The sequence below is a fragment of the Egretta garzetta genome, unplaced genomic scaffold, assembly GCF_000687185.1.
Source record: "Egretta garzetta isolate BGI_Z169 unplaced genomic scaffold, ASM68718v1 scaffold117, whole genome shotgun sequence".
Taxonomy (NCBI): Eukaryota; Metazoa; Chordata; class Aves; order Pelecaniformes; family Ardeidae; genus Egretta; species Egretta garzetta.
In genome coordinates this window covers 2222085-2248948 of record NW_009260479.1, presented here as the reverse complement: position 1 = coordinate 2248948, position 26864 = coordinate 2222085, and the positions used below count along the sequence as shown (strand labels likewise).

The 26864-nt window shown below is 48.3% G+C and overlaps 1 protein-coding gene across 1 annotated transcript in view; it reads left to right on the top strand.

The window, feature by feature from the left end:
- Nucleotides 1–799: 799 nt before the first annotated feature.
- The window catches only part of XIRP1 (xin actin binding repeat containing 1), a 34054-nt gene continuing 7989 nt past the window's right edge, over nt 800–26864 (top strand). Inside the window, exons 1-6 of the mRNA XM_035899656.1 lie at nt 800–927; nt 2183–2237; nt 3650–4054; nt 5331–5412; nt 23834–23994; nt 25451–25504. Of these exons, the coding sequence (XP_035755549.1) occupies nt 800–927; nt 2183–2237; nt 3650–4054; nt 5331–5412; nt 23834–23994; nt 25451–25504 (885 nt within the window). The remainder of the gene's footprint in view (nt 928–2182; nt 2238–3649; nt 4055–5330; nt 5413–23833; nt 23995–25450; nt 25505–26864) is intronic.

The window sequence follows — 26864 nt, the reverse complement described above, 5'->3', positions numbered from 1 at the left end:
AGCCCAAGACTCAGGCCAGGTCAACAGAAATCACTTATGAAATGTATTTTGCAAGCAACATGGCTTTTAAAACAAGTATTTTCAAAATCTAAATACAAGTATCTAATAATCCCATAGTTCAAATGTCTGTGTCAGTAATTAAAGAGCAATTAAATACAACTTGTAGGTCCCTAGAGCTCTGTCTAAATTCAGAAAATGAACCCCAAACGACCCAATGTACTTCCAAGTGTCAGATCAGTCATTGCAAATCCAGTGCCTGAGACTTCTGCTGCACATTTCTGAAGCCTGGAAAACAAGAACGTTTTTGGCAGAAGAGGCCAGGGGGTGCTTAATTCTCCAGTTACTGCCTGAATTCAGAGCTGGTTCAGGCCTATGCAACATTAGAAACAAAAAAAAATGTTAAGCAATGATGCATATACAAAATTTTCATCAAATAATTTTTGAATTATTTAAAGCTAATTCTTCTTCAAGTTCTTTCCCTCCCCCATCACAGAGATGAACTGGGTGATCTAAGAGAATGAGAAAAGGGATAGGCAGAGGTGGAAAAGACCCATTCCCTGCATTAGGAGCAATTTAAATTGTGTCTTCTTTAACCCTATTTTATTTTTTCAAAAGTGAATTTATGTGATGAGGTTTGCAGATGTATCAGTGAAGACAGCGTTTGTTCCACAGCCCTTTACTGATGCACCGATCCCATGAGTGGAGATGGATGCACTAATTGTTGGCCTCTCTTCCCTGGGTTTTTGCATCCAGCACCATAACCTTTGCTCTCTTGCTCCGATGCCAGCAGACAGAGAACATGGAAAAAGCTGAGAAGCTGAGGCCAGCTCAATCCTTTCCTTTTCTGTGCCATTCTCCAAGGAGCAGTCCGGAGCGCAGAGCAGTTCCTCTGAGAAAATCCGTGTCTGTCTCCGAACTGGTTGCCAGGTGGGTGGTTAATCTACAGTTCATGTTAGATTTGGGGGATTCCAGGGGGGACTCTCTCTCTCCCTCCCCCATAATAAACAAACCTCACTCAGATAAGGTCTTTCCCAAACAGAGCTTCCCGGTGTGTAAGGTCTTGAGCTACAGGCAAGCAATTATCTCCCATAAGTGCTCCTAGCCATTATATATTACCAATGCATTATTTAGTCTTGGAAGAGAAGTCCTGATTTAAAAGCCAGATCCACTCCACAAACTTCCCCAAATTCAATGACACAGAGGAATTTGCCCTTGACCCCAACGGCTGGAGCATTCCCAGATGGATAATTAATGCTTTTAATCTTGATGGTCTCTAAGGTGCCATGAGGGAAAACAGCAAACGCTGGAGGGATGAGCTGATGAGGAGAGAAAAGGGGTATGGGCATCTCATCCCCTCCCAGTTTCTCTCAACTGTTTCTAACCAAAATGCTCCAGGGAGAGTCACATTTCAACCCAAGCCCTTTAAGGTCTAATTTCTTTTCTGGTTACAACCCATAACTGAGATCAGACCACAACGCTGCCAAGAGTAAGACAAATAAGATTAGCAACAGAACCCAAAGTACATCTCCCTCAACATAAGAGTGATGGAGCTGCTGTCAAGACTGTCTCTTGAACTTCCCCTTGGGACAGTTTAGTTCTGAATATCCCAAACTTAGTCAGTTTTCATTGTAAATAGTCATCTGTCTGACAGAGTCTTTGGAGAAAGCTGAAAGAGCACTCCCCGCAGCAAGGAAGGGAAGGAAGGTGGTTTCTTCTACAAAGGTCTCGCTCAACATGGGTGTTACATTAGGTCAGGTAGTGACTTCATAAATCCCTTCACATTAGGTCAAAGCTGAATAAATAAATAATATGTTGACCTTCTGCAATGCTTGAATCCAGCTACAAGCCACGTATCAGGAAAGAGCAATAATACACCGCTTTCAGCCAACATAACCCCCACATCCTCCACCAGTCCCTCCAGGGACACCTCTGCATGGAGCTTTGGAGGAGAGGGCTCATGCTGGATCTGGTGGCATTGCACTGAACTAATCCATTAGATCTAAAACCAGTCCTCTTTGGGGGATTTTTCATATCTCCCTCTCTCTTCAGGATTGCTTTTGAAGTTTATTAAGTTTGATGTTTTCCAGAGGGTAGGGGAAGGCAGAAAGACCCTGTCTACTATATGGAAAAATACATTTGGGCTAAAAAGAGATTAAGGTGCCATCTCCTGTCTCCCCTGCAGGTATCAGAGCATCCTGGACTGTGAAAGCAGTATGTCAAAGCAAGAACATCCCAAGGTGAGAGCCAAAGGCTCAGACTAGCTGGGACAGAGCATGTCCTGACAACATAATGCTCCAGTTCTTGGCAATTACAGACAAGCAAAAGCCTAGCATTTTTTGCAACACCTGATGCAGTTCTGAGGACATCTCAGAGCAGGCCAGATCCAATTCCCTTTTAGTATGTACAGATGGATGGACACATATAAGATGCTCCAGGATGGGATGAAAGCTTCATCTATAACATTCAGATTACTCTGCAGTGAAAAAATTGTAGTGGTAGAACCCAATGGAAGACCATCAGGAGATACAGGACCCAGCAGAGGTTTTAGCACTGGTTAGGAAGCAAGGGAAGGATCTAGCCTGAGGCAAAGGCACAGAAAGTCATTGAGGCATCGAGACAGCCACTCTGGGCTGACAGATATGACACTAAGGCATCTCTGCCCTTCTGCAGCAGCAGCTGGAGGCTTTGGGGGTTACCCTGAGTGTCTCAACTTACCTACCAAAGAAGGTAGGTGCTTAGTGTCATTTCTGTCATTCTACCCTAGGGTGCAGACATCGCTTTCTTGGTGGTTTTGACTGTAATGGGACTTAGGCATCAAATTCACGAGTAGATTTTTCTCATAGCTACATGTAGTTGTCTACATTTCAGCATCTTAAACTGAGTTCCCCCCCTAACTAGAAGCTGTGACTACTATTCTCACATCATGGCAAAGGTGGACCTCCCACCTACCAGTGTCCCTTCTATATTTTGATTGCTAACTCATTGGCATAAGGTGCAATTCTTGGCTCCGCATTTGCATGTTGGTGCTTTGTGATAAGGGCCTCTTACAACCTGGAATAACAATGATAAAATCACACATTGGAAGCCAGATACTCTGGACTTCATCTAATTTCCCTGCTGAAGACAGGGTTGAATCTCACTGACAGCCAAATTGAGCCTCATTAAAAAAGGGTAGAATCTGAAAATTTTTATTTTCAGTCCAGGCTTTTAAAATGAAACTGGAGATTTCCTATGAAATGATAGAGAGGCAGATATCCTGACTGTTTGGAAACACCGTTTCCTAGACAAAGAGGATAGAGATGTGGATAAGGCAATGATCCAAGAGGTAAGACAACCAGTGGTCATATTTTTTCTGCTCCAAGTCTTCCTTGCGTGACCATAGACAAATCAGGAGGTTTCACTGGAAATAGGCAAGACAGAAACTTCTCCCACACTTCAAAAAAAGGCTAGAATGTGTTTAGAACGTGTTCCTGACATTTACTCCAGAGAACATAGAACAGAGAGTGATGGGACACTCTTTCATCCCAAAAAGTTAGAAGGTCAACAAACGTGACACTTGGAGTAAAAGACCAGAAAATAAAAATTTCAGAAGATTTTTGTATTGAAGTTAGGTATCAGCCTATTTTGATGTTTGTTTGTGGTTTTTTAGCTCATGGAGAGAAGATATCTATCACAGACTAATGTCAGTGCAATGGGGAAAAAACATGCCTTATCTCAAAGCCATACCAGTGATATGTGCTCGAGCAAGTCAACAGAGGATCTTCCCATTCCTAACATCAGTGCCCCAACAAGGAATCTCAAAGGACTGCTGACCAGCTTTGACTCTCCTAAAGCCACTCCACGGTGTAAGAGCTTTGCTCCGCTGAAGACACCACCTCCCAATGGTATTTTGAGGAAGGGGGAGGCTGATGACAGAATCATGACAACAATCCAACCCCTGAGCATGGAGACCAAACCCCATAAAGACCCATCCTTCCCATCCTCTCTTCAGAGCATCCAGAGGAAGACACAATGGAATCCTGCCACCGTCAAATGGAAGGAGTCTCCTGCAAAGGTTAGTAGGTGCTCTTCTTCAAAACCTCCTGAAAATTTATTTCCTTTGGGTGTCCAGAGTCATCCTTATAAGCGGTTGGGCTTCATAGTGGTGCTTCATCCTCCACTGATGCCAATCCGTGGGCGTGGGGGTTGCCCTGCGGAAGCCTAACCTTCCATGGTTAGGGAAGGAGGAGCAGATTTACAGGGGAGCCATGCTGTGACATCAGAGCTACCATCAGGATAGAGCTTGCTCCGAGATGTGGTGAGGGTGAGCAACAGACCCTACTGCAGAAAGCCCCTTGGCACGTCACTTCCCTGCAGCATGGAGGCCACCTCTCTCTCTCTATTGTTAAAAGCTGGCAGGTGCACCACCAAATCCTCAAACACATGCTGGGTCTCCCTTGGGTCAGGTTCTTCAATGCCACAGTACCAAAGGAGCTGGAAATGGAAGTTAGCACCAGTTCATGCAAGCAGCTGATGATGCCTGGAGCCAGACAACATCAACAAGCAAGGACAAATTCATAATATCACCTATGGCTTAAACTTGTTTCCAGCCCTGTTACTCTCTTCTCAATCCAGACACCCATCTTTCTCTCTGTGTTCCCACATAGTTTATCTCTAATCCTATCCAGCTCTGGGTGATTTAATGTTATCAGGGCCACAGGTTGTATGTTCAACAAACTATTCCTTGCTATAATCCTTTTCCTGGAGAGAAAGGAGTTGGTAGGAATGGACAGCCTGGATTAGAGAGAGACCTACATCAAGGAAACAAGAGAGTCCTATGAAGTCATTATCACCTGGAATATTAATTATGGATAAGATTCTACCTGAAATGGTCATGCTAATCTAACCACTATATCATATACCTCCAAAGATTACTGTTTCACAAGAGATACTCGTCCATTCACTGGGTACAGCAAAGGGTAGCACCAATCATTACTGGGTTTGAGACATGGAAATCATCATGGAAGCAGGTAAAGGAAATGAATGTAAACCAGAAACAGTTGCCTCAAAAGTGAGGACAGATAGAGAAAATACCATTTAGATCTGGAAATAGAAGGGAGCCCAAAAAGCTGTGAAGTACTGTCCTTGGAGAGAACAGAGCAAAGCCAAGCCTGGGTCAGGTCTACAAGAAAAAATTCCAAACTACACACAATATATGGAGGCAACGTCAGGGCCACCTTTGCCTCCAGAAAGCCTCTGGCACAGTTGCCTTCCCCACACTGGGACTTTGTGCAGTTCCTCTCACCTATTTATGGGAATTTACCTGTTTCCCTGCTGTTGTTCCCACACAGGAAGGGAAGCTGTCCCACAACAGGCAGGCGATCATCTCCTCGGTGCCGGATACAGCTGATGACTCAACCACAGGCAGAAGCTGTGAGTTGGATTTATTTTGGATATCAGTCGTCATTGCTACTTTACTGCCAGTTCTATAGTTGCAACTTCGAAGGATCTACTTGGTCTTTGCGCAAAGTTATATTTCCCGTGTAATCCCATAGCAGGGTCTGACCGGGCAATTCTGGCTGGGGATTGTGTGGGTACTGCCAGGACTGGCCATGCAGGAGTGTGGCCAAGGACAGGGCACACAGAGAGCGGACGACGCCACAACTGCAGCCATACACCTTCCAGCCCTGATCAGTCCCATTGCATGGAGCTGGCAAATCCCAACATGGCTGGGATCTGGGCCAGTGATGAGTCCACAGAGCCATGCTGACTCTCCCTATGCTGTTATCCCAGCATTTAAAAATAGCTGGTATTAAATACCAAGGCAGAAGTACGTCCATTTTTAGTTTGGGATGAGTAATATGTCCCTGTACCTCAGCCTTGAGGATAGAAAAAGGGAGAGGTTCCTTTGTACCTAACTAAGGAGTCTTGGTTGGGCTCCTTTTTGGATTTGGCAGCAGTGGTGTATCAGATGCAGTCATCCTTGGCTTAAGATAGGACACAAGGGGACTGAGTGTACCCTCAGCAAGTTTGCAGATGAGACTAAGCTGGGTGGAAGTGTTGATCTGCTTGAGGGTAGGAAGGCTCTACAGAGGGACCTGGTTTGGCTGGATCAATGGGCCAAGGACAATTGTATGAGGTTCAAGAAGGACAAGCGCCGGGTCCTGCACTTGGGTCACAATAAACCCATGCAATGTTACAGGCTTGGGGAAGAGTGGCTGGAATGCTGCCCGATGGAAGGGGACCAGGGGGTACTGATCGACAGCCAGCTGAGTATGAGCCACCAGTGTGCCCAGGTGGCCAAGAGGGCCAACAGCATCCTGGCTTGTATCAGAAATAGCATGGCCAGCAGGACCAGGGAAGTCATTCTTTCCCTGTCCTGGGCACTGGTGAAGCCAACCCTGAAATTCTGGGTTCAGTTTTGGGCCGGGAGAGCTGGGGTTGGAGAAGAGGAGGCTGAGGGGAGCCCTTATCGCTCCCTACAACTGCCTGAGAAGAGGGGGGAGCCGGGGGGAGGGTTGGTCTCTGCTCCCAGGTAACAGATGATGGGATTAGAGGAAATGGCCTCAAGTTGTGTCACGGGAGGTTTAGATTGGACTTTAGGAAAAATTCCTTCCCTGAAAGGGTTTTCAGGCACTGGAAGGGAGTCCCCATCCCTGGAGGTATTTAAAAGCTGGGCAGATGAGGTGCTTAGGGACAGGGTTTAGTAGTGGACAGGTATGGTTGGAGTCGATGATCTTAAAGGTCTTTTCCAACCAAATGATTCTATGATTCTATGATTTTATGTAAGTGATCCCTAGCGCTGTGATATCATTGGGACTAAAGCAGGTCAGGGAAATTTCAAGGCAAGAGGTATCTGTGAACAGCAAGATATCCAAGCTGAAGCTTTGCATGGGAAAGGGTAGAATTTTACCAAAACTCACTGTCAGGAAGGTTTTGTAGATTTGGGGCAGAAGCAAACAACTCTCCAACAATTCCATAATGAGTGTATTTGAGACCAGAGGGCCATCCTGCCTCCTTTGGGCCTGGATCAGGAATGCAGGGACCCCGTGTCCCATTATCTAGGGTTTGTTCTCTTTCCTTTCTATTTCTTCCTTTTCTTTCACACAAGAAAAAAAAAAAAAATCCACATGCTGCCTGGGTTTGAGACACTGTATTTAATTACCCAACTGCATGGGAAAAGAAGTCTCTTACATGAGCACACAGATAAATGAAGGAGCTGAAGTTTCCACAGTGTTGCTGGGATGTTTTTTTAATATCAAAGCATGTGAAGTCACCATGCTATCTTGCTAAAAACGATCACAGCGTTAGCTGCAGTGTGCCTTTTACAGCTCGAGGAACATCTTTTCCTCTGGCTGGTGTATGATGAATCACGGTCTAACTTAGAGCCTTACACCACTCTCCAGCCCCTGACTCAAAGGCCCTGCAATAGCAAAGACTTCATGTCGTCTCCAGCACATATGCTTTGGTAGGGCTAGGGTTTACAGGGTGTGGGGTCCTTCTAGGGAGGCAATTGCAGCAGGGAGCTGGGAATATGACAGCTACCTCTGATGTAGGAGCTGGATTTGCTCAGAGAGGGGAGTCGTAATGCTTCCTAAAAAAGTCCAGGAACCATCTGTCCCAATTATCTTCTGGGACAAGACATGTCCAGGACTATACCTGTGCTGTGCTTGGTCATTCCCATGGAGCTAGAAAGACATCAGTGCTCCACGTGCCCCAGAAGTGACTAGGACAGGTCTTCTACAGGAGCCTCTTCACCATCACGCAGGGACAGCCCCACAGATCTTCCCCAGGACTGAGGAGGGGATACCCAGCCAATACAGTGACCTGGGATGGGGAAGGCAGAGTGTCGAGAGGTTTAAAGCCACACAATGTAAGGTTAAGCACAGAGCACGGTTCTCAGACCTGGGACTCTGTGATTGCACCTTGAATACTGTGTTCAGTTTTGGGCCACTCACTGCAGGGAAGATGTTGTGTTGCTGGAACATGTCCAGAGGAGAGCCGCAAAACTGGTGAGGGGTCTGGAGCACAAGGCTGATGGGGAGTGGCTGGGGGAGCTGGGGGTGTTCAGCCTGGAGCAGAGGAGGCTGAGGGGAGACCTTATCGCTCCCTACAACTGCCCGAGGCTGTAGTGAGGTGAGGGTTGGCCTCTTCTCCCTGGTAATGGGCGATAGGACAAGGGGAAATGGTCTGAAGTTGCACCAGGGCAGGTTTAGGTTGGACATTAGGAAAAATTTCTTCAGCACAGGGGTTGTCAAGCACTGGAAGGGGCTGCCCAGGGAAGGGGTCGAGTCCCCATCCCTGGAGGCAAGCGATGTGCTTAGGGGCAGGGTTTAGTGGTGGGATGGCAGTGCTAGGTTAACGGTTGGGCTTGATCTTAAAGGTCTTTTCCAACATAAACAATTCTATGATTCTACGATATGGGGGACAACATCTTGGCAGTGTTCAAGGCAGCTCTGCTGCCTGGCATTTGGCTTACCAGCAAACACATGTCCATGCAACAGTTCAGAGCTGAATAACTACAGATGAAATCAAACCACCGGTTGCTTTACCTCCTTCCAGAGATGGCACAGTCACCTCTGAGACACTGCTGGACTCCTGAGCATTGCTCGAAGGGGAGGGATGCTACACCCCTTAAAAAAGCCTGCTCCCTGGCAGCTAAACCAGCTGGGCTACATCTCCAGCTGTGCTGACAATATCAGATGATCCGGAGGAAGCTGCCACCAAGGACGTCACCAGGTCACTAATTAAAGAGGTCCAAGCGGCTGTAGTTAGCAGTAATGAGATTAAACTGAGTAGTGGAAGGCTTACATGATAGAACAAAATACTTCCCAAGAAGGAAGATGGTAAATCAAGGAACCGTTTTCCCCAAAGGGGAATGGTTGAAAGCTTGAGCCCTTTAAAATTAAAGAGGAGAAGACATCGGTTAATTTGCTGCAGGTAGAGTCTCCTGAGTTCTCTGGGTTTAAAAATTAACAACTTCCAGATGAATTTTGGCAACGAGAAAGAGGAAAGTCATAGCCAAGAAAGAGAAAAGAGGGGCCTGCACGCGGGCATGCCATTCCCCCAGCTCGCGCGCAGACATCTGCTCATGCATGGATGTATTAATATAGCTCCGTTATCCAGTGCTGCCAGCTGAGGGGCACGTGAGGATGTTACCTCAGTGCAGAGCAAAGATGGAACAGGAGCTTGACATGACTGAAAATTACAGAGCATCCAGGCAGCCTCCAAAATGCATTGAATTCCCTCCTCCCCCTTCCCTTTTCTATTCTGTATTCGTTTTGACTTCTATCCATAGGGAATTTTCAAAGCAAGGAGAGGAGGCAAAGGAGAGGGCAGAAAACGGCGGGGTCCCCCATCCTGCATGCAGGGAGACCCAGGTTTGGTTGTAACATTTGCTCGGCAGGCGATGGGTTTTTCCCCTCCTCGCTGAAGGACCCACACTTTATCCTGCAAGGGGGTGCGGTGCCATCTAGTGACAATGGAACTGGCCCACTTCAGGACCAAAATTGGTCTCTGCAAGGATGCTGCTGCACAGCGGCTGCCAGGACACCATGTCTCAGCCCCAGGGGTGGAAGGAGGCTGTCACCCTCCACCTCTCCATGACCTGGGAACAGCATCGCCCCTTCTGCACCATGCCAATCAGTAGATGGGTTTGGGAGAACATGACATGTGAACTGGAAAGTTCTGAAAGGTGGGGGAAAAAAGTGCTGATTTAAGATAAAAGGCTGTGCTTATGCTACAGACGGCTCTGAGTTCAAGCTCTGGCACTTAGAATCATAGAATCATAGAATCGCTTTGGTTGGAAAAGACCTTTAAGATCATCAAGTCCAACCTTTAACCTAACCCTGTCATCCACCATTAAACCCTGTCCCTCATCTATCCTTCTTTTAAATACCTCCAGGGATGGGGACTCAACCACCTCCCTGGGCACCCCATTCCAGAGTCTGACAACCCTTTTTGTGAAGAAGTTTTCCTAATGTCTTGCAGTGATAGAGACTTCTGCAGTCAAGATAACCCTTAAAAGCTCATTTTCCCTTCAGCAATTTCTTTTCAGGAGCATGACAAGTGGGAGTTGAATGTTGGGACTCCTGTAAGTGGCCAATTTGTCCAGCTCTAAGTGCTTTGTGCCTCTGCAACTCAGCCAAGAGGGAAATTTGGCGTGTCTAAGCATGAGATCCACCTTCCCCCCTGACTAGAGTAGCCCATATCACAAAATGAAGGGGCAGAAGCAGGTACCACCCATCCCCTTTCACCTCTCCCAGCCCCTGTGACAGCTGGTCAGGGATGATGGGATCACAGGCACCTTTTTTGGGGGGGTGCCATGGGAGCACGCAGCAGTTCCCAGGTGGTCTCGGAGGGCAGGGGAGCAATCAGCCCCCGCTCACGCCTGGCCAACCTCTGCCAGCCGCTGGGTTGGCAGCAGTGATCAAACCAGATGGAGTAGTCCCATCTAGCTGGCTTTTCCTGCAAGCCCCGGTCTGTGCTCTCACCTGATCTAACCTAAAGAGCTTTTCCCCCACTGAGCCCCTGTTGCCCTCTTCTCTCAGCTCCCGTACGGAGCCAGCCCATCTCAGCTTCCCTCTGCTCCAGACCCCTGAGCTGCTGATCTCCCCTCATCAGACTCCCAGTGCCTCTCCAAAAGGCCCAGTGTCACATCAATTGTATTTTTTTTTTTTTTCATTTCCTGCTTTCTAATTAGTATCTATCTTCCAGGCAGGAGGAGAAAAGCCCTTCCCCAGGAGCTGTGCAGAGCGAGCTGTCAGGTAGCTCAGATCTTGCAGGCTCATGGGAGAGTGCTTGCAGGGGTCATTTTGCAGGGGCACTGATGGGGACACACACGTGGAAGTCACAACCCATAGCAGACCAGGTCCTCCACCTAGGGATGGACAGAGACACAGCAGGAGAATGAACAGCCAGCCATGCACGCACACAGAACAAGAGCCATCCATGCAACATCTACATTGGATGTTGCAGCTAGGCAGACAGACAGGCAAATATAAGTTGCAGATGAAGAGAGAGCTCCACGTAAATGTATGCATGCACCCTGCGTGTCCTGCTGGGCACATGCACACCACAAGGACACAGAGCCGATATTCTCTGCCCTTCACCTCCTGCCTTTTATGCATGGAAAAAATGAGACACCTCTGTCCCCAGCCTGCTGCTGTGTTTGCTGACACCCCGGCCACCCAGTTCATGCTACTTGAGCGGGTGGGTGCATGCTGGCAGCCCCTGCCACCCCCAGCCCTCTGACTCACAGCCTGGCTGGTGACCAAAGCCCTGCCTACTGCCCTCCTCATGACATCCCTTGCTTTCCTGCTCCACATCACGGGGTGCACTCAGCAGCGCCACGTCATTCCCCACCTCCTGGGCCTTCCTGGATATTTCCCCCCCCATCCCCAAGATGGTTAAATTTCAACCCATTCTAATTTAGCTCTTTTCTGTGACCCTCATTTATTGAAGGAAGCAACAAAGAAAACTGAGACCACTTCGGAGGGAGGGGTAACGGTTTTCCGAGGTACCAGGCTTAACACAGACAGCAGGGGACTGGGAATTCATAGCTTTGCAGGATGTTTAAAGAAACTGGGCTATGGTAGGGAGGATCCAGGCCCTTCCAGGAGCTTCGGTGAAAACAGATGGTCATCTGGACCTGGTTGTGATGATGTGATGTGATGTGATGTGATGTGATGTGATGTGATGTGATGTGATGCGATGCGATGCGATGTTGGCGAGGAAACCTCATCACGTGCTGAACTGCAGCCTGGTTGATGTGTAGCATCCTTTCCAGGGACTGATACCTGCAGGCCTATAGGGGAAAGAGAGGGGCAGTGGCCCCTCCAAACACCCCTGTAAAACTCCAGCAAAGGCATTCAGGAGGAGGGAACCAAAAAACTTAAGCAACTCAAATGAAAAAAATCAGTGGCGAGTTGCTTGGCCCTTCGGAGCAAAAAGCATGGAACCCCTTTGGGGACCAGCGTCACACTTCACCTCTCAGCACAATGCTGCTGAGATCTTTATGTGACCAATGAGCCTGGCAGAAATGGAGATGTCCCTGTGCTACATGCTGTGCAAACAGACCACAGAGAAAGACTGAGACAGGTCTGTGCTGACAGACAAAACAGGTATGATTTTTGCCCCAAGACAGTCTGGGCCAGCACAGCTCACAGCCATGCACCTCGCTCCCCCATCGCTGCAGTCCCGTGTGGTCTGGCATTGGGTGCTGCGGGTCGTGGGCATGGTCTGGGAGGGTACAAGTAGGGTGGGACCCATCATGGGTCTCTTGTGGCTCTCGCCCTGTGTTTTGTGAGATCCGAAGCACCTCTGAGTGAGTGTCTTATCTCAGTTGGTACCGGCATAGCCAACTCCCATCTCCTTCCATCACTACATGGTGGTTTACTCAAGCCAATGCTCTCTAAAGGTGTCATAAAAGTAAACCACAGACTGGTGGTCTGTGGTTTGAATCAGGTCCACCAGCAGCTGGACCTGATTCAAATATTAAGGGGTTCCTCAGCCCTATCCCTATCCCAGCCTGGTAAAGGTGGGCTGTTAAAATAAGCCCCAGAGCCATTGATTATGTTTGTATTTGTAAATCAACATGGTCAGGCCAGGGGTCCCCAGCTCTGGCACACAGTTGTGCCCACCATTAAGATGCTGAAAATAGCACCCGTTGCCCAGCTGAGCTTTGAGGGTATCGAGAGCCCTGAAGGGCTAAGTGCTTTGGTGTTGTCCCTCTCCAAACGCTGCCCAGAGCACCTCCCTGCAGCACTGCGCTGCTGACGGAGGGACTGCCAGGATGGGGATGATTCCCAGCTGACCATAAAGCAGCTCCATCGTCCTTCTTGGCATACACGTTTCCCCTCACTTTCCTAAATCTTTTTTTTTCTTTCTTTCTTGGTTCTAAAATATTGGAACAGATGAGGAAATAGGGAACCAGAAAACGTAGCTAAAACCTTCCCAGCTTTTCCCTTAAAACTTTGGCTGCATCCAGAGGCGAAAGGGTTCTGGCCGTGCAGATCACTGCCCGAGGACATGACAGTGAGTCAGGGAAATGCCTCTTCCCCATTGCCCCACTGCCTGGAAGCATCCCCTGTCCTGTACTGGATTACACCAGGGGTATTTTGAATGAATAAGTTCTGAAAATAAGCCAGGCCCCCAGACTTTCCCAGCCTCCCTGTAGGATTGCTAAAACTCATGATTGACTCAGCCTGGTGGAAGAGCAATTTCACTCTTCCCTAAAAATAGACCAGGTGGTTCATCCTCTCAACATAGCACAGCGCTCAGCGATAAAACCAGCTGCCAGAGACCACTGGGAGGCAGTGAACAGGACCGAGGGTGCAGGGAGCGGAGCAGGGCTCCTCCGAGGATACACTAAGGGCTGCCCAGCCGTGAGTTGCATGCAGATTTTCCACTGGGGCTGTCTACGGTGTGACACAGCTGCTGGGACCACCAAGACCTCCCTGTAAGTAATTTTGGGGTTGATTAGCGAGGGGTGAAGTGTTGAATGAACATGAACCTTAGACTGATGCTAAAAAACAGGGTCTATGAGGATGCTCAGCACCTTGTGCTATGAAAGCAGTGATTACAGCTTATGGAAATGCATAGATTTTATTTTGTTGGCCCAGAGTTTGGTAAAATTAATGGTTGGACTTGATGATCTTAAAGGTCTTTTCCAACCTAAATGGTTCTATGATTCTAAATCCCACTCTCTGATGTGGAAGGTGCTGTCTCTGTGTTCCACAGATGGTGGCTTTGGTTTGGTTCAGCACCGTCGTCTAGGGTGCTCAGGCATGTTCAAGGCAGAAACAGAGCATTGTACATGTGTGCTTTTCCCTGTCCTCAAATATTGAAGTTCCTAGCTTTGAGGCTTAAATTCATGGGGCCAGATCTCAGCGTCTACTCTCTCCCCCTTTCCCCCCCCCCCCCCCCAAAAAAAAATACTGTTATTTACCATGACTCTGGTCACTGTGACCAGCAACAGGGGAAAGAATCTGTATGGGATTCGGGTGAGCCAGATGGATGCTGGGAATGAAGGGGACATCTTCCAGATCAAAACCATGTCCAGGACTGGTAGGCAGTAGGCAGCAAAATGTGGACCATTTGGAGGGAAATGATGTTTGTTTTGTCTTACATCCCTAGGGAAGAGGAGACAGAGCAGCATTAGTTAAGGAGGGAATTTCTTTCCCCCCCCTCTTCTCTCCCAGTCTCCAGGCAGGGCTGAGAAATGTGTTTATGACCCTGAGCCAAATAAAGGGCTTCAGGAGCATTAACAACATTAACATGGCCATACCACTCCCTATTTGTGTTCAGGTACGGAAAGTAAATCCAAAACCCAGCAAAACTCTGTAAGACAGAGCAGGAACCTACCCCCGTGTGCGCGTGTGTGTGTCTCATACCCAATTATCCATCTACCAAAGCCTTTTAGCTCTAAGGTCTGTGTCATGGCCAAGAGGAGAGAGCCAGGACCCCAGGTCCAGGTCTTGGTCCTGCTCTTCGGTCACTGCGTGAAGGGCCTGACCCCAACGCCCTGAGCTGAAAGTAGTATTTTTCTGCTCGTGCATTTGGCAGTGGTTAACATTTCCTTCTGGGAGACACATCCTGCCAATTGCTGTGAGAATAACAGAAATTCTTTAACCTCCAGGATCCCTCCAGGTCTCCAGTTTTCACCCAAGTCTTTGCCAGAAAATATCTGAAGTAGCTTTAGGTTTTTATTAGAAAACAGGGGTTTGGGAAAAGAGAGGTGGAGTTGGTGCCTGTGGTACAGATATCACTTGATGAGAAGAGGCAAAATATGAAAATCCATGTTCTTGTCCAGGCAAAGTGGTAGATAATCCACTGGTGGCAATTACAGGAACCAGCATGGGTGGAAATTCATAGGAACATCCAACAGGGGCTGTTTTCAGCCCTTCAATAGGGGCAATATTTTGTAGGGTACAAAAGCCTCCTTTGGGGGGGAAACCAGGCGAGGATGCCATAACCCTGATGCTAGGAGGTTGGAAAACCTTCTTCAGCACCAGCAAAAACCCCAGGCCTGGGTCTGAACATGGTAGCAGGAATCTCTGCATTAAGCACTGTACAACCTGGTCTTTTACTCTTTTAAAGCCACCCATTTACATATAGATGTGGGCTTAGGGACATGGTTTAGTGGTGGACTTGGCAGTGTTAAGTTTACAGTTGGACTCAAAGATCTTAAAGGTCCTTTCCAAACTAAATTATTTTATGACTCTAAGATTCTATTTCTCTCCTCCCCCATATTCTCCCTGGCAATTTGCCTCATTCAGAAATAAGTGGAAGTGGTGGGGAAACTCAACAGCTACAAATGGGTTGGGGTTTTCTCTTTAAATGATGCTGCTATTTTTTTTTTTTTTTTTACTATGGCTGTTTCTTTCAAAACAGCATTAAGTTTTCTCAGCTGTCAGTGATAAAGAGTTCACAGCAGCATGGGAACACCATGATAAGAACAGAAAGCAAAGGCAGGGTCTTGGCAGCTCCTTAGAGCTGCACAGGAGCCATGCAATGCCCCCGCATAAACCCCATGGCATGGCAAAGAAATGTTTTAAGATGCACGCCGTAGCCCTGACCCTGGCTGTGCTCTGCGTCGCAGGCGGGATGTGCGGCCGGTGATGCTTGCAGGGCTCATGCCTGTGCAGGCATTCCCAAGGTATCTCTTCCTCGGTGGTTAGAGAGGACTTCCCTTAAAAGGCCTGGTATTCGCGGCATGCGAGGAGCCCTCTCCCCCAGGCAGGGGTTATTCCAGTGGGCAGCTCGGTGTTGCTTTCCCTGGGGAAGGGGATTTTAGGGGGGGAGGGAAGATGCTATCACGAAGGGTCATCCTGCATGGTAGCCTGCAAGGGCTGAGATGCTGCTCTGTGGGAGCCAGTAGAGCACGCAGAGGGCACAGAGCTTGGTGGAGGGGTTAGGGATTAAAATAGCCCTGCTGCTGGCCAGCATTCAGGGATAGGTGAAATAGAGAAAGAAGGAAATAAAACCAGCTCTTGCTGTATTGGCAGCAGGGGTGTTTATCATCCTTTCGGTGAAAAATCCCTGTATAAATAACAGGAAAGAGTTGCCAGAGGGTACAAGAATGGTGGGTGATACAGGACCCTCCGCATGTCAGAGGGCAGTGCTGGGGACCAAGATCCCAGCCATACGCACCCTAGGGGAGCAATATATTAACCGTCCGCTCAGCTTTTATTAACCCCTTGCAAATAACAGAGGAACACAGAGAATGGGGCAGCGCTGAGAGGGGCTGCGTCCGCCTGGTCTAGGCACTTCATATCCCAAAAGCGGGGGAGCCAACACGGGTGATGGTTAAGTCCCTCTCTAAGGAAAGACAACCCCACAGCAGTTGGCCCACTCGGGAAGGCCACATCCCCAACCAGCAATGCCACTCGCAGCTGTCTCTCAGCAGAGCTTCTTGGCATTTTTTTGATACCAGGAATAGAGTCCTCCACATTCCTGGATTTTTTGCAAAGCCCAGAAATAGCCCCAAGCTGCCTTGGGGCAGATACTCAGCTCCGCCTAAGGCTAAATTTTCCCCACTCTTCTCAGGAGCTCTTTAAATTACCTGCATAGGAAAGTCCAGCTCACAGAATCACAGAATCGTAGACACTGAGGAGTCAAAAACGCTTGCAGAAATGACTACAGATCACGAATCTTCAGTTTAGAGGTGCTGGAAATTGTAAAGAGATCTGATTTTGAAATTCAAGTGCTGGAAACAAGATACTGTTTTTTCCCTTCACCATCTCCCACCCCCTCAGGTTTGCGAATGCAACTTTATACATGTGCAGAATGTTAATTGTTTGACTATAATTTAGTAGACAATTCCTAAAGCATGAAACAATATTTTAAATCCATTTCCTCTTCAACACAGGTGCTCTTTAGTTACATTATTTTATTTTACTTATTTGTTTAGCACCTTCATCTGGTCCTGGCACTTTTCAGCCCATTTCCCACCCCAGAATTCATATATTAACTCTATCTGCCAAAGCTGCTCAAGTGATTGCAACATATGGCTTGCAGGGAGCACAAAATCTTTCTTAAACCCTTTCAGAAGAGAATGATTTGTATTTTTTTGATAAATCCATGTATCTATACCAGAGATGCCCACCAATGCCAAATCAGGGATCTATTGTACTTGATGCTGTACAAACTTATTTGAAAGCAGAAGGCCTACTCATGAAAGTTTGGAATCAGAAAAAAAAAGTGTTGTGAATTTGTCTGATTTTTGTTAGTTATCGAACTGTAATTGGTGGTGTTCTTACACCTGAGTTGGTTAAGCGAGCATATGAAAATCTCAGTTCTCACTTTTAAAGGTCAATTCCTAGCCCATGTACTTATAACAAAAAGGTAACTTGAACCAAAACAGTCAAAAACCTGACAACTTCTTTTAAAAATAAGCATCTTTACAATTGCCACTCACTCACATAATTGGCCAATCCATGGCAAAAATAAAAAACTTGAATTTCAAATCCTCGCTGTCCTTTGCAGAACTGAAAATGAGAGGAAACCCTGCAGTTTGCAGACAGAGCGAAGTGTGATCCGGGAGTCAGGGGACAGTGCCCCTGAGGATAAACAGAATGCTTCGGAGCAGCACTGGTCCTCAGTCTTTACTGCAGACTGCCGAAAATCCCAGCGATGCTCCCTGCTGCACCCCTCCTTTAGAAAATTAAGCACATAACATTTAAACATGTGCTAAAGCCTGAAGAGCAGGACATGAGGCTGATGAGAAATAGCCAGTTATGCTCCCCCCTCCCCAAACCCTCACCCTCCCAGGACCGCCCTTCCCTGCACACCTTTTTCTGCAGCATCTCAGGACCACTCACCCTTTCAGCAGCCTCCAAACCGAGCCTGCCCCTCTTCCCACGCCACCTTCGTCTGGTCCGGGAGAGCTTCTCCACAGACCAGGGCTGCTGGCGCAGGGGTTGGGGATGGGGATTTAAACCTTTCCCCGCTGACCAAGCACCACCAATGGGCTGCCAGGCTCACAGATTAAGCAGCAGCACTGGTTTCCCAGCCAGCTTTTATGGGTGCTTACCCATCCGCACAAATGAACCCAGCCGTGGAGCGGTGCCGGTATTTAGGAGCTCCTTTTGTCAGGGGACTGATTCTCTAGGGGGCACAAAGGCGGCAAGAGGATGGGGTAGGCGTGATTCAGCACACGCAGCTCCCTCATCTAAGGATAGAGGCACTTGGAAATGGGGTCCCCATCTGCAGGGACGGGCTTCCAGCTTCAGGAGGGGGACAGTGAGTTGCTGAGGTTTCACTGGCATGCACACTGGGGATAATTAAATATCTTAAATATCTTAAACAAATATCTTAAGGGTGGATGTCACGAGGACAGAGCGGGGCTGTGGAGTCTCCTTCTCTGGAGATATTCAAAGCCTGCCTGGATGATGTCTTGTGCCCCCTGCTCTGGGTGACCCTGCTTTAGCAGGGGGGTTGGGCTGGGTGATCTCTAGAGGTCCCTTCCAACCCCTGCCATTCTGCAATTCTGTGTGACAAGCAGGTTGGGGGTCCCAGCTGGTAATCACTGCCCAGTTAGGAGTAACCCATGACCCATCCCAGGGAGGAATAGCAGAAATGGCCCCAGATTCCCAGGAGACAGCCAGCCCAGAGCACCACAAACCCAGTAGCATTTCCATGTTGGTTCACCTCCAGTCCCTTTCACAGTGTGAAGAAATCACTGTTTTCCTGCCCTGGTTTCCCTAGTGCTAAGAAGCTTCAGGACATGGGTGCCTTTGCTCCCAGTGGCCTTTGAGTACTGAGGTTTGGGTCCTGCTCCATGGGATGTACTGAATGTCTCTCAGCACCCGAGCCATGGCACAGCCAAGGGGTGAGACCGTAACACGTCTTTGCTCCATAGCATAGGACATGCCAGCTCTAGCAACCATCACAGCAAACCCAGTGTTGGTCTGCAGAGAAGCAATGTTGGGCAGATGCTGAGCAGGTAACTGAGGATGCCGGATTCAGCTGGCCGGGATGGGATGCTTTCCAGAGCATCCCTCCCTTCAGCAAGCGATGGAGGGGGACAGGACCCTGGCACAACTTGCACCGCTGGGCTATCCCTTTCCCTCCGGCTCGTGCAAGCCCCGTGCGAGCCCCCGGCTGATCTCAGGCCCCGTTACACAACCTCCGGTTCACGGACTGCCGTGGGGCACACATGGCGACACAAAGGGCTTTGTTTAGCAGCTGTGTTTGCTCAGGGTGGCTGATTTTGGGAGCAAAGCCGATGACATGTGGTTGGCCAGGCCACCCGGGAGACTGGTGCTGAGCTTGCAGCTTCCTTTTTTAATAGGTGACTCAGGCACTCGGTAGCTCACTGGGGTTGGTGGTGGGAGCAGGGCTGCAAAGGAGTGCCAGCGGCAGAGGTGGTGGACACCAGCAGGTGGGTAGCGTTGTTTCTCTATAGGATAAAATGGTTTAAATAGACAGCAGAGCAAGCCGGAGCTGCTGTGGTACTGGCGAGATGGGGTTTTCCCAGGGGAAGGAGGGGGATAATGTTTTTGTTAGTGATTTGGTTTCCACTTGTTGGGGGCTGGCTGTCAGATGTAACACAATTACGGTTCAAGAGACCTGTAATAGTATGGAGACAGAGCAGTTGAGTGATTTATGGGCAGTAGCTAAGAGGAAGTGCGTGAATTTTTAGATGAATATTTAAGAGTCTTTTTCCCCCCGTTGCCTTGCCTTTCCCCTTCTTCTCCCCCATGCCTAGAAAAATCAGCGAGTACAAATGCATATGAGGAATGATTTTCCCCCATTGCAAGTTTCCAGGTTCCCCCTGCTCACTGGGGGCACGGCTGATGGGGCGGCGAGGCTGTAAACTGAGCCCGAGTGGCTCATACATGGGGCAAGGGAAGAGCTAAAGAAACCCCAGCAGCTGCTCCCTATGGACAGCCCTAAGATTGCAGCCCCTCACATGAAATGTGCAGATTCATCCGGCGCCAGACGCTGGCACGAAGGACATTTTGTCGACAAACCCCAGCGGGGAGGAGCATTCCCCTTATCCTTCACATAGACAGCAGCGCCGTCGGCCACCGTGCCAGCCGCTGGGTGGGACGGGAGGAGGGGTCCTCAGGAGCTCTTTTCTTCTATTTTAGCTCACGGGGGATGCTTTAAGGCTTGAAGTATCAGGTTTAAAATCCCTGGGGCCGCAGTCAGCGCTGGTCAATCAGCGCCACACGGGATGCATCACTCAGCACTGGAATGGATGCCGAACGTGCTGGCGGAGCTTTTTTGCTCAGCCAGGCAGAAACGTGGAGCCTAGCACAGGTCTCAAAATGGACCTCCATGCCCTCCATCTCATATACAACAGATAACACCTTAAGCCCCATCTGCGTAACATCCCTCGGCTTTGCTTTAGCATCCCCAGCTGGGAAGTTCACCCCTCCCTCCCAAGGGATGCTTTGCAGCAGCATGGTGGTCCCAGCTCTTGAGTTGTCCTAGGTGCCGCTTGGGCACCATTAGCCGCACACACGTGACAGCTCAGCTTTCTCGTTAGCGGAATGAACGGTTGTTCTTTCGCTCTTATCTATAATTAGCAATTTAGAGGGTGGCAGCAGCCTGTTTTGTCAGGCAGAGCCGCGTGGAGCGAGCAGACTTTCCGCAAGCGCAGAGCCAGCCGCCCGCCCGGCGGGTTTGAGCAGCCCCTATCTAAGGCAGGCAGTTTTGTGAGAAGCGATAAGCAAACAGAGGGCTGTGCACTGCAAAAATGTCAAAAAGGAGAAGGAAAAAAAAAAGAAAAAAAGAAAACAAAGGCAGCGATAAGGAGAAGGCTTCAACAAAAGCCTTGTATCTAATTATATCCATCATTAAAACAGAAGCCCCATGGCCTTTCATCCATCCAAGCTAACGGATGAAGGACTAGGCAGCTCTGAGGCTGTGCTATTTTCCACTGCATGGACTGGAAATCTTCCTTCAGCTGCATTATCCATTCTTGGCTGGAGGGGCACATCGCTCTTCTTTGTGCAGCATCTCGTCCCGGGGGCCCATGGGCCAATACAAATTATATCAGCTCAGTGGTAATACCCATTGCCTGTGGTAGGAGGAGACCATTAAACATTACCAGCCCAGCTCTAGGACATGGGGATGCTTTTGCTAAGCACTTAGCACTGAAATGGTTAAGCACAGCAATGCTCGTGTCAGCCTAGGCAGCGTCCCTGCCTTGCTGTGAGGTGCCCCCATCTCCTGGAGGTAGTTTTGAGAGAGTTTTTTCAGCATGGCCATGCCCTTGCCAAGGGTTTGTGTTCATTTTCCTAACCAGAAAGGCTGCAAATCTGTGCTTGGTTTTCTTTCTGCTTTAAAGCTAGCAAAGCTGACTCTCCCCAGCTCTCCCCGTTGTTCTTACTGGGAAGCTTAGCCAAACCTTGTTACCTTGCAAGGAGGAAAACTTCTGTTTTCCAGACTGATTGGACCCCTTTGCCTTGCCAGTAGGTAATTCAGCAATGTAGGAGAAAAGAAAGAGATTCCCAGATGAGATTTTTCAAAGCCCTCTTCAAAGCCTTCTGCAGCTAATTCAGCCCATGCTTCAATGCTCTTCTGACAGGGTACAGCCATAATAAGGAAAGAGCATGAAATCTGAGGTACCTGCACTGGCAATACTTCATTTTCCATTTTTACAGAGTACACCCCTTCAAATACATCCCTCGAGCCTCCAAATGAAGGGAGAAGCCCACTGCAGCAGATATAAGGACTTGTGTTAGCAGACGTTGGCACCAGCTCCTGTAAAAGCAATGTCTCAGTGTTGCCTTGACCCTCTCCTCCCCATTTCCAGGGTGCTGTTTGTCAAAAAGCCAGGGATCCAGTCAAAGTTTGGGGTCTCTTGAGCAGAGTGGGGACAACCTGATGCAATCAGAGGGTAATTGCAACCTCTCAACCTATCTTGAGATGCACCAAATCTGCCCCTGTCTCCACTGGCTGTAGGTGGATAATTCCTCTTGACTCAATGTGTAAGCTGTGAACAGCAGAAATCAGGAAGAGAGGTCCCATATTTACATCGTGACTTAACAAAGAAAGCCTTAAGGGAATGTCTTCTCCTGTTTCCTCCCCTGGTGTCCTAGGCACCTCTGGCAGAACTGGCCAGCTAAATCTGTATTGCAGCCCACTGCTTCCTCATGTATCCAGCCTTGGTTCTGCTTCAAAATTCCTGCACTTCTGCAGGGGCAGCTGGAACCAAGGACAAAATAAACCTTGGGGTTTGGCACCTTCCAGCGGCACACTGGCCAGGGTCTGAGAAGCTCACTGGGGTCCCTCTGCTCTTATCTTCATGGCTTTTTGGTGCATGTTTGTCCTGGTAGGAACTGGTATTTCATGTGAAGCATCAGCTCCTGGAATCCCGTTAGTGTATAACATTAGCTGCTGTCACTCTAAAATAAAAACAGAGTAAACCTCCTTCAGTATTTTAGAGAAAATCTGAACTCAAAATGCAGAAAACAAAGAAAAAGAGTCATTAAGTTTGTTATTTACAAAATCTCGTGATTTGGGGACTGAGATTTGAGGGCAAAGAACGCTAGAATTGCTGCAGTGCTTCTAATGTGCACATATTAAAAAGTACATCAGCCCTTTCCTGGCTGTGCAATAGCTGGATTTGTGGAGAGAAAGACCATTGTTCAAACAGAAAGCACTGCAAATACCACACTAAACCCAAATGCAGCAGTGCAAGTCTGCAGATGAAGGGAGAACCTTCTCGTGGTTTTACAGCGGTAACAGAGAAATTACAGCCCTGACTAACCTGGGGGACTAAGGTGCATCATACAGGTATAACGCTCTATATATATCTGTGATGGGAGGTGGAGATGGCCATCCTGCTCGCACTTAGCAGAGAAATGCAAAAAGAAATTTCTTAGCTAGAATTTGGAGTTGCCTCTTTCTTTGAAAACTGAACCCATCTGAATTAAAGCCATTAATTTGGACATGAACCTCCCACTGGGGATGGACACAGCTTTCATCCTCAGAGGGAGGGGAAGCCCCTGTTGTTTAGGGGGATGAGGAGCAAGGGGGATGGAGTACAGCAGATGGGAATGAGGGAGCATGGCCTGAGCATCATCCGAAAGTACGTGACCACTCCAACCATGCAGTGCCTCTGTGTAAATCCCTCAGGAGGTCTGGCTAATAGATCACCTCCTCCCAGAGTAGCCATTTCTCCATGAAACAGATAGGGACATCTTCAGCTGTAGTCATCTCCATGGGAGGTATCTGAAGAAAGGTAGGAGGAACGCTGAATATCTTGAATATCTCAGCAATGCCATACTGGGTCCTAGTGAGGGCCCCACGGGAGCTGGTGCAGCTCAAAATATCAGATCTTTAACCTAAGAGCAGGGTTTGGTCCTCCGGCTCTGCAAAAGACTCCCTGCTACATCCTTGGGCAAGTCTCATAGCCTCTTCATCTCCCCATTCCCTTAAACAGGCTCCTAGGGGAGAGGTAGAGAGAAATGGATATAACTGCTTGTGAAGCACTTCAATAGAAGAGCAAAAAAAGTGGGAATTGGTTCAAGTTGAACACGCATAGCTCCTTCACATCCTCCCACCTGCTCATGTTTGGTGATGGCCTTGTCCAGGGATGCAGGAATGGGTGTGGGCTCTGTGCCTCACCGGCAGGATGGTGGCATAGGGTCACTGCTTGATGTGTTACTCTCACCCAGGCTCAAAGTCCGTTTCAGCCATGAAAGAGGTGGAAATGTCCATGTTTTCTCCCTGAACCAAAAGATCATGATGTTAAATTTTGGGGGACCAGGGCAGGGGCGGGACGATAGCGATGGTGTCCAGCAGAGCCCTCGGTGAGCGATGCTCACGCTCCAGGCTGGCCGTGCCCTCGCGTCTTTGGCACATACCTCACCGCACACGTCTGTCCTTGTTTCAGATGAGAGGCCGTGGTCATTTTTAGCCATATCAGACAACGCTAGCCACATACTTCACCAAGGACGAGGGAGGTCCTCTGCGCTCTCTGTGAAGGAGCTGTCGGCTTTCTATCTCTCCCAGACAGCTGCTGCTGCTGCTCAGGCTGGCAGCCCCGCGCAGCCGGTAAGCACCGCGCGCCGCCCTCCTCCCCCTCGCAAATCACCAGCGGCATCCCAGCAATGTCCCGTCCCAGCAAGTGCTTGTAAGAGGGTGAGAGAGAAGGCGTCTGTGTTCGCAACTCCGGAGAGACACGGCGTTCGGTTTCCCAGTAATGGCCAGCTTTCCCAGCAAAGGCCAGCTTTCCCAGTAATGGCCAGCTCTCCCAGCAAAGGCCAGCTTTCCCAGTAATGGCCAGCTTTCCCAGCAAAGGCCAGCTTTCCCAGCAAAGGCCAGCTTTCCCAGTAATGGCCAGCTTTCCCAGCAATGGCCAGCTTTCCCAGCAATGGCCAGCTTTCCCTTGTTGTTTGCAAATATCGCATAGATGTTATCAGAGGTGCTGATACGTATGTATACAATGTATAAGCTACACATGCATGCACGCAGACGTATATACGCACATTATATTGACACACATACCAAACACACATCTACACCCACTAACCCATACGAACAGCTTACCCATACATAAGATTCCACTTTATTCACACGTATTACATGCTCACATCCACGGAGGAAGCATTCAGCACACAGCAACACCTCCATCTCCATGCTATACCATTCCAACCCACACAATATATGTTCATATATGTCAGACCCAAGCCTAACTTCACAGTGCAACCTCCCTGTGTTCCTCTGTTCATAACCCTTGGTCTGGGATGCAGGGATTTAATCTCCCACTCTGGGCTGATCATTGGGTCATAGGATAATTTAGGTTATCAGGGTTATGAGGGACCAAGCTACACTTTTCCCATTTCCTCAGCTCCACCGGTGATCCAGGAATAACGTGGGATGGGATTTCACATCAGGACCTTTCCTGCGGGCATGTTCATGCTCCCCCCGCTCCCTTTTGCAGGGTCCCTGCCCGGGGATGCAGGTTCTCGAGCTGTGTCAGGGCTCTGCACTGGGAGAGCCCAGACTGAAGCAGCCCCAGCTGAAAATAAATGAGCGGAGACTGCAATTGGAAAATTGCAACTGGTTAGAAGTCTAAGGGGAAAAAAAAACCAAAAAAAAAACCCCCAGTTTCAAACCAGTGAATTACACAATCCATAATGCAATTGCAAACATAGATCCCTTTTATTTTTTAAATATGGAAGTATAAACAAAAATATAGGCTAAATCAAATTTTGGAGAAATCAGTGCTTATTTTGTTTTCCCTCCAGCTCTAAACAAGTGTGATTGGGGTTTTGTTTATTGACTGAGACTTTTGGAGGCAAATATTTCTGATCAGTATGGAATAAGTTTGTTTTTCCCAGCTGTACTGGGAACTGCCTGTGAACCAAAAAAAACCCCTTATGTGTAATGGTTTTCTGGTCTCTGTAGTTGGGAGATATATATATATATTTATATATATATACACACACACAGAGACAACATGTCTTCCTATGCATTTTGATGTAATTTCTCCTCTTGTCTTTTCCAGGGTTCTGTGAAGGACAACTCCATTCACTCTCCCCACAGCCAGAAAAAAAGCAAGGTAAGAAATGTTAACGATAAGCACCGTTATCTAACCAAATATTTGTGGACTGCGGTGGAGTGTGATTTAAATACCCACACACAGCAGAGAGGAGCGCTTTCATACTGAATATAGCTATCAGCTGCTCAGTTGCCCTTCCCCACGTTCAGAAGTTCTCCACAGATCCCCCCAAAACCCCTTATTTTAAAAAGTGCATTCAAAGTATGTTGGCCCGTGTGAAAGATTTGCATTTTACACTTGCTGCAAAATATGCTGATTTGGGTAATCTGGGTTTTTGGTTGGTTTGGGTATTTTTTTATGGTTTTTTTACTAATGTTCAATACTTATTTTTAGCCAGAACAATCTGCGTGTAACAGAGTGAAATAACACCGCGCGCCATTGCTTTGAGCAACAACTAATAATATTGCAGGCATAACTCCGCAGACGTAACTCCACAGGCATGCCAAGGGTCAGCAGATCTGTTTACTGAAAGGAAAGCCACCCGGATTACAGTCTCTTTTAGATAATGATTAGAGGCCTTGGCTACCTTCCCTTTGGATAAATGCCAAACTAGCGCAGGTTACAGGTATTCAGCTCCGCGTTCGGCGCCCAGGCTTCCCAAACTAAGGAGAAAAAAAATGCAGAAAGGGAGGCTCAAAGGTAGGCTAAACAACCACGGCCCACCCTGCGACGACTGCACCCTCTGTTCATTTCTGCACCAACGCTGCTGTGAATTTGAGCTGAGCTCAGGCTGACTGAGTCTAAACAGGTCTAATTTTTGCTGGCCCCCAGCTATGGGTGGTATCCCAACCCCTGGTCCCTCAGCTTTGTTTTTCCTCCTAACGGAGCACAGAATTTGGCCTGGTAATTACAGCAGTTTGTAAACCTTCGTTAGCCTCAGGCCTGTGCAATTCTGTGAGTCAAAAGAGCTTTATTTAAGTCTCTAATTGTATAACTGGGCATCTATTCTTATGCAAATGATGATGTGGGATGTCTGTCCAACAGAAGAAATCATTAATCAGACAAACATCCTTCCCCAAGGGGAAGTCCCCATCCTTTTCTCCTGGGCACTGGGCAGCCCATGGTGCTACCAAAAGACTGTCATGCTAGCTCACTACCCAAAACCAGGTTGTCCTCATCAGCTCAGTTTGACAATTGTGTTTGGTTCCCTCTCCCCTTTTTCTTCTTGAGACTTCTTCAACAAATAGCTCCTTGGCTTTCTCCTGAACCTGTGTCCTATGTTGCCAGACTCTCTGTAGGTCCTTGCTCTACCCTGGACACGTGGGAGCAGGAGGGAGAAGTTAACTTTTAGCTCACTACTCTAAGACAGCCTTCTTCATGTTGTTTTTGTGGTCACTGTCTCCTGCTGACACAGTCCAAA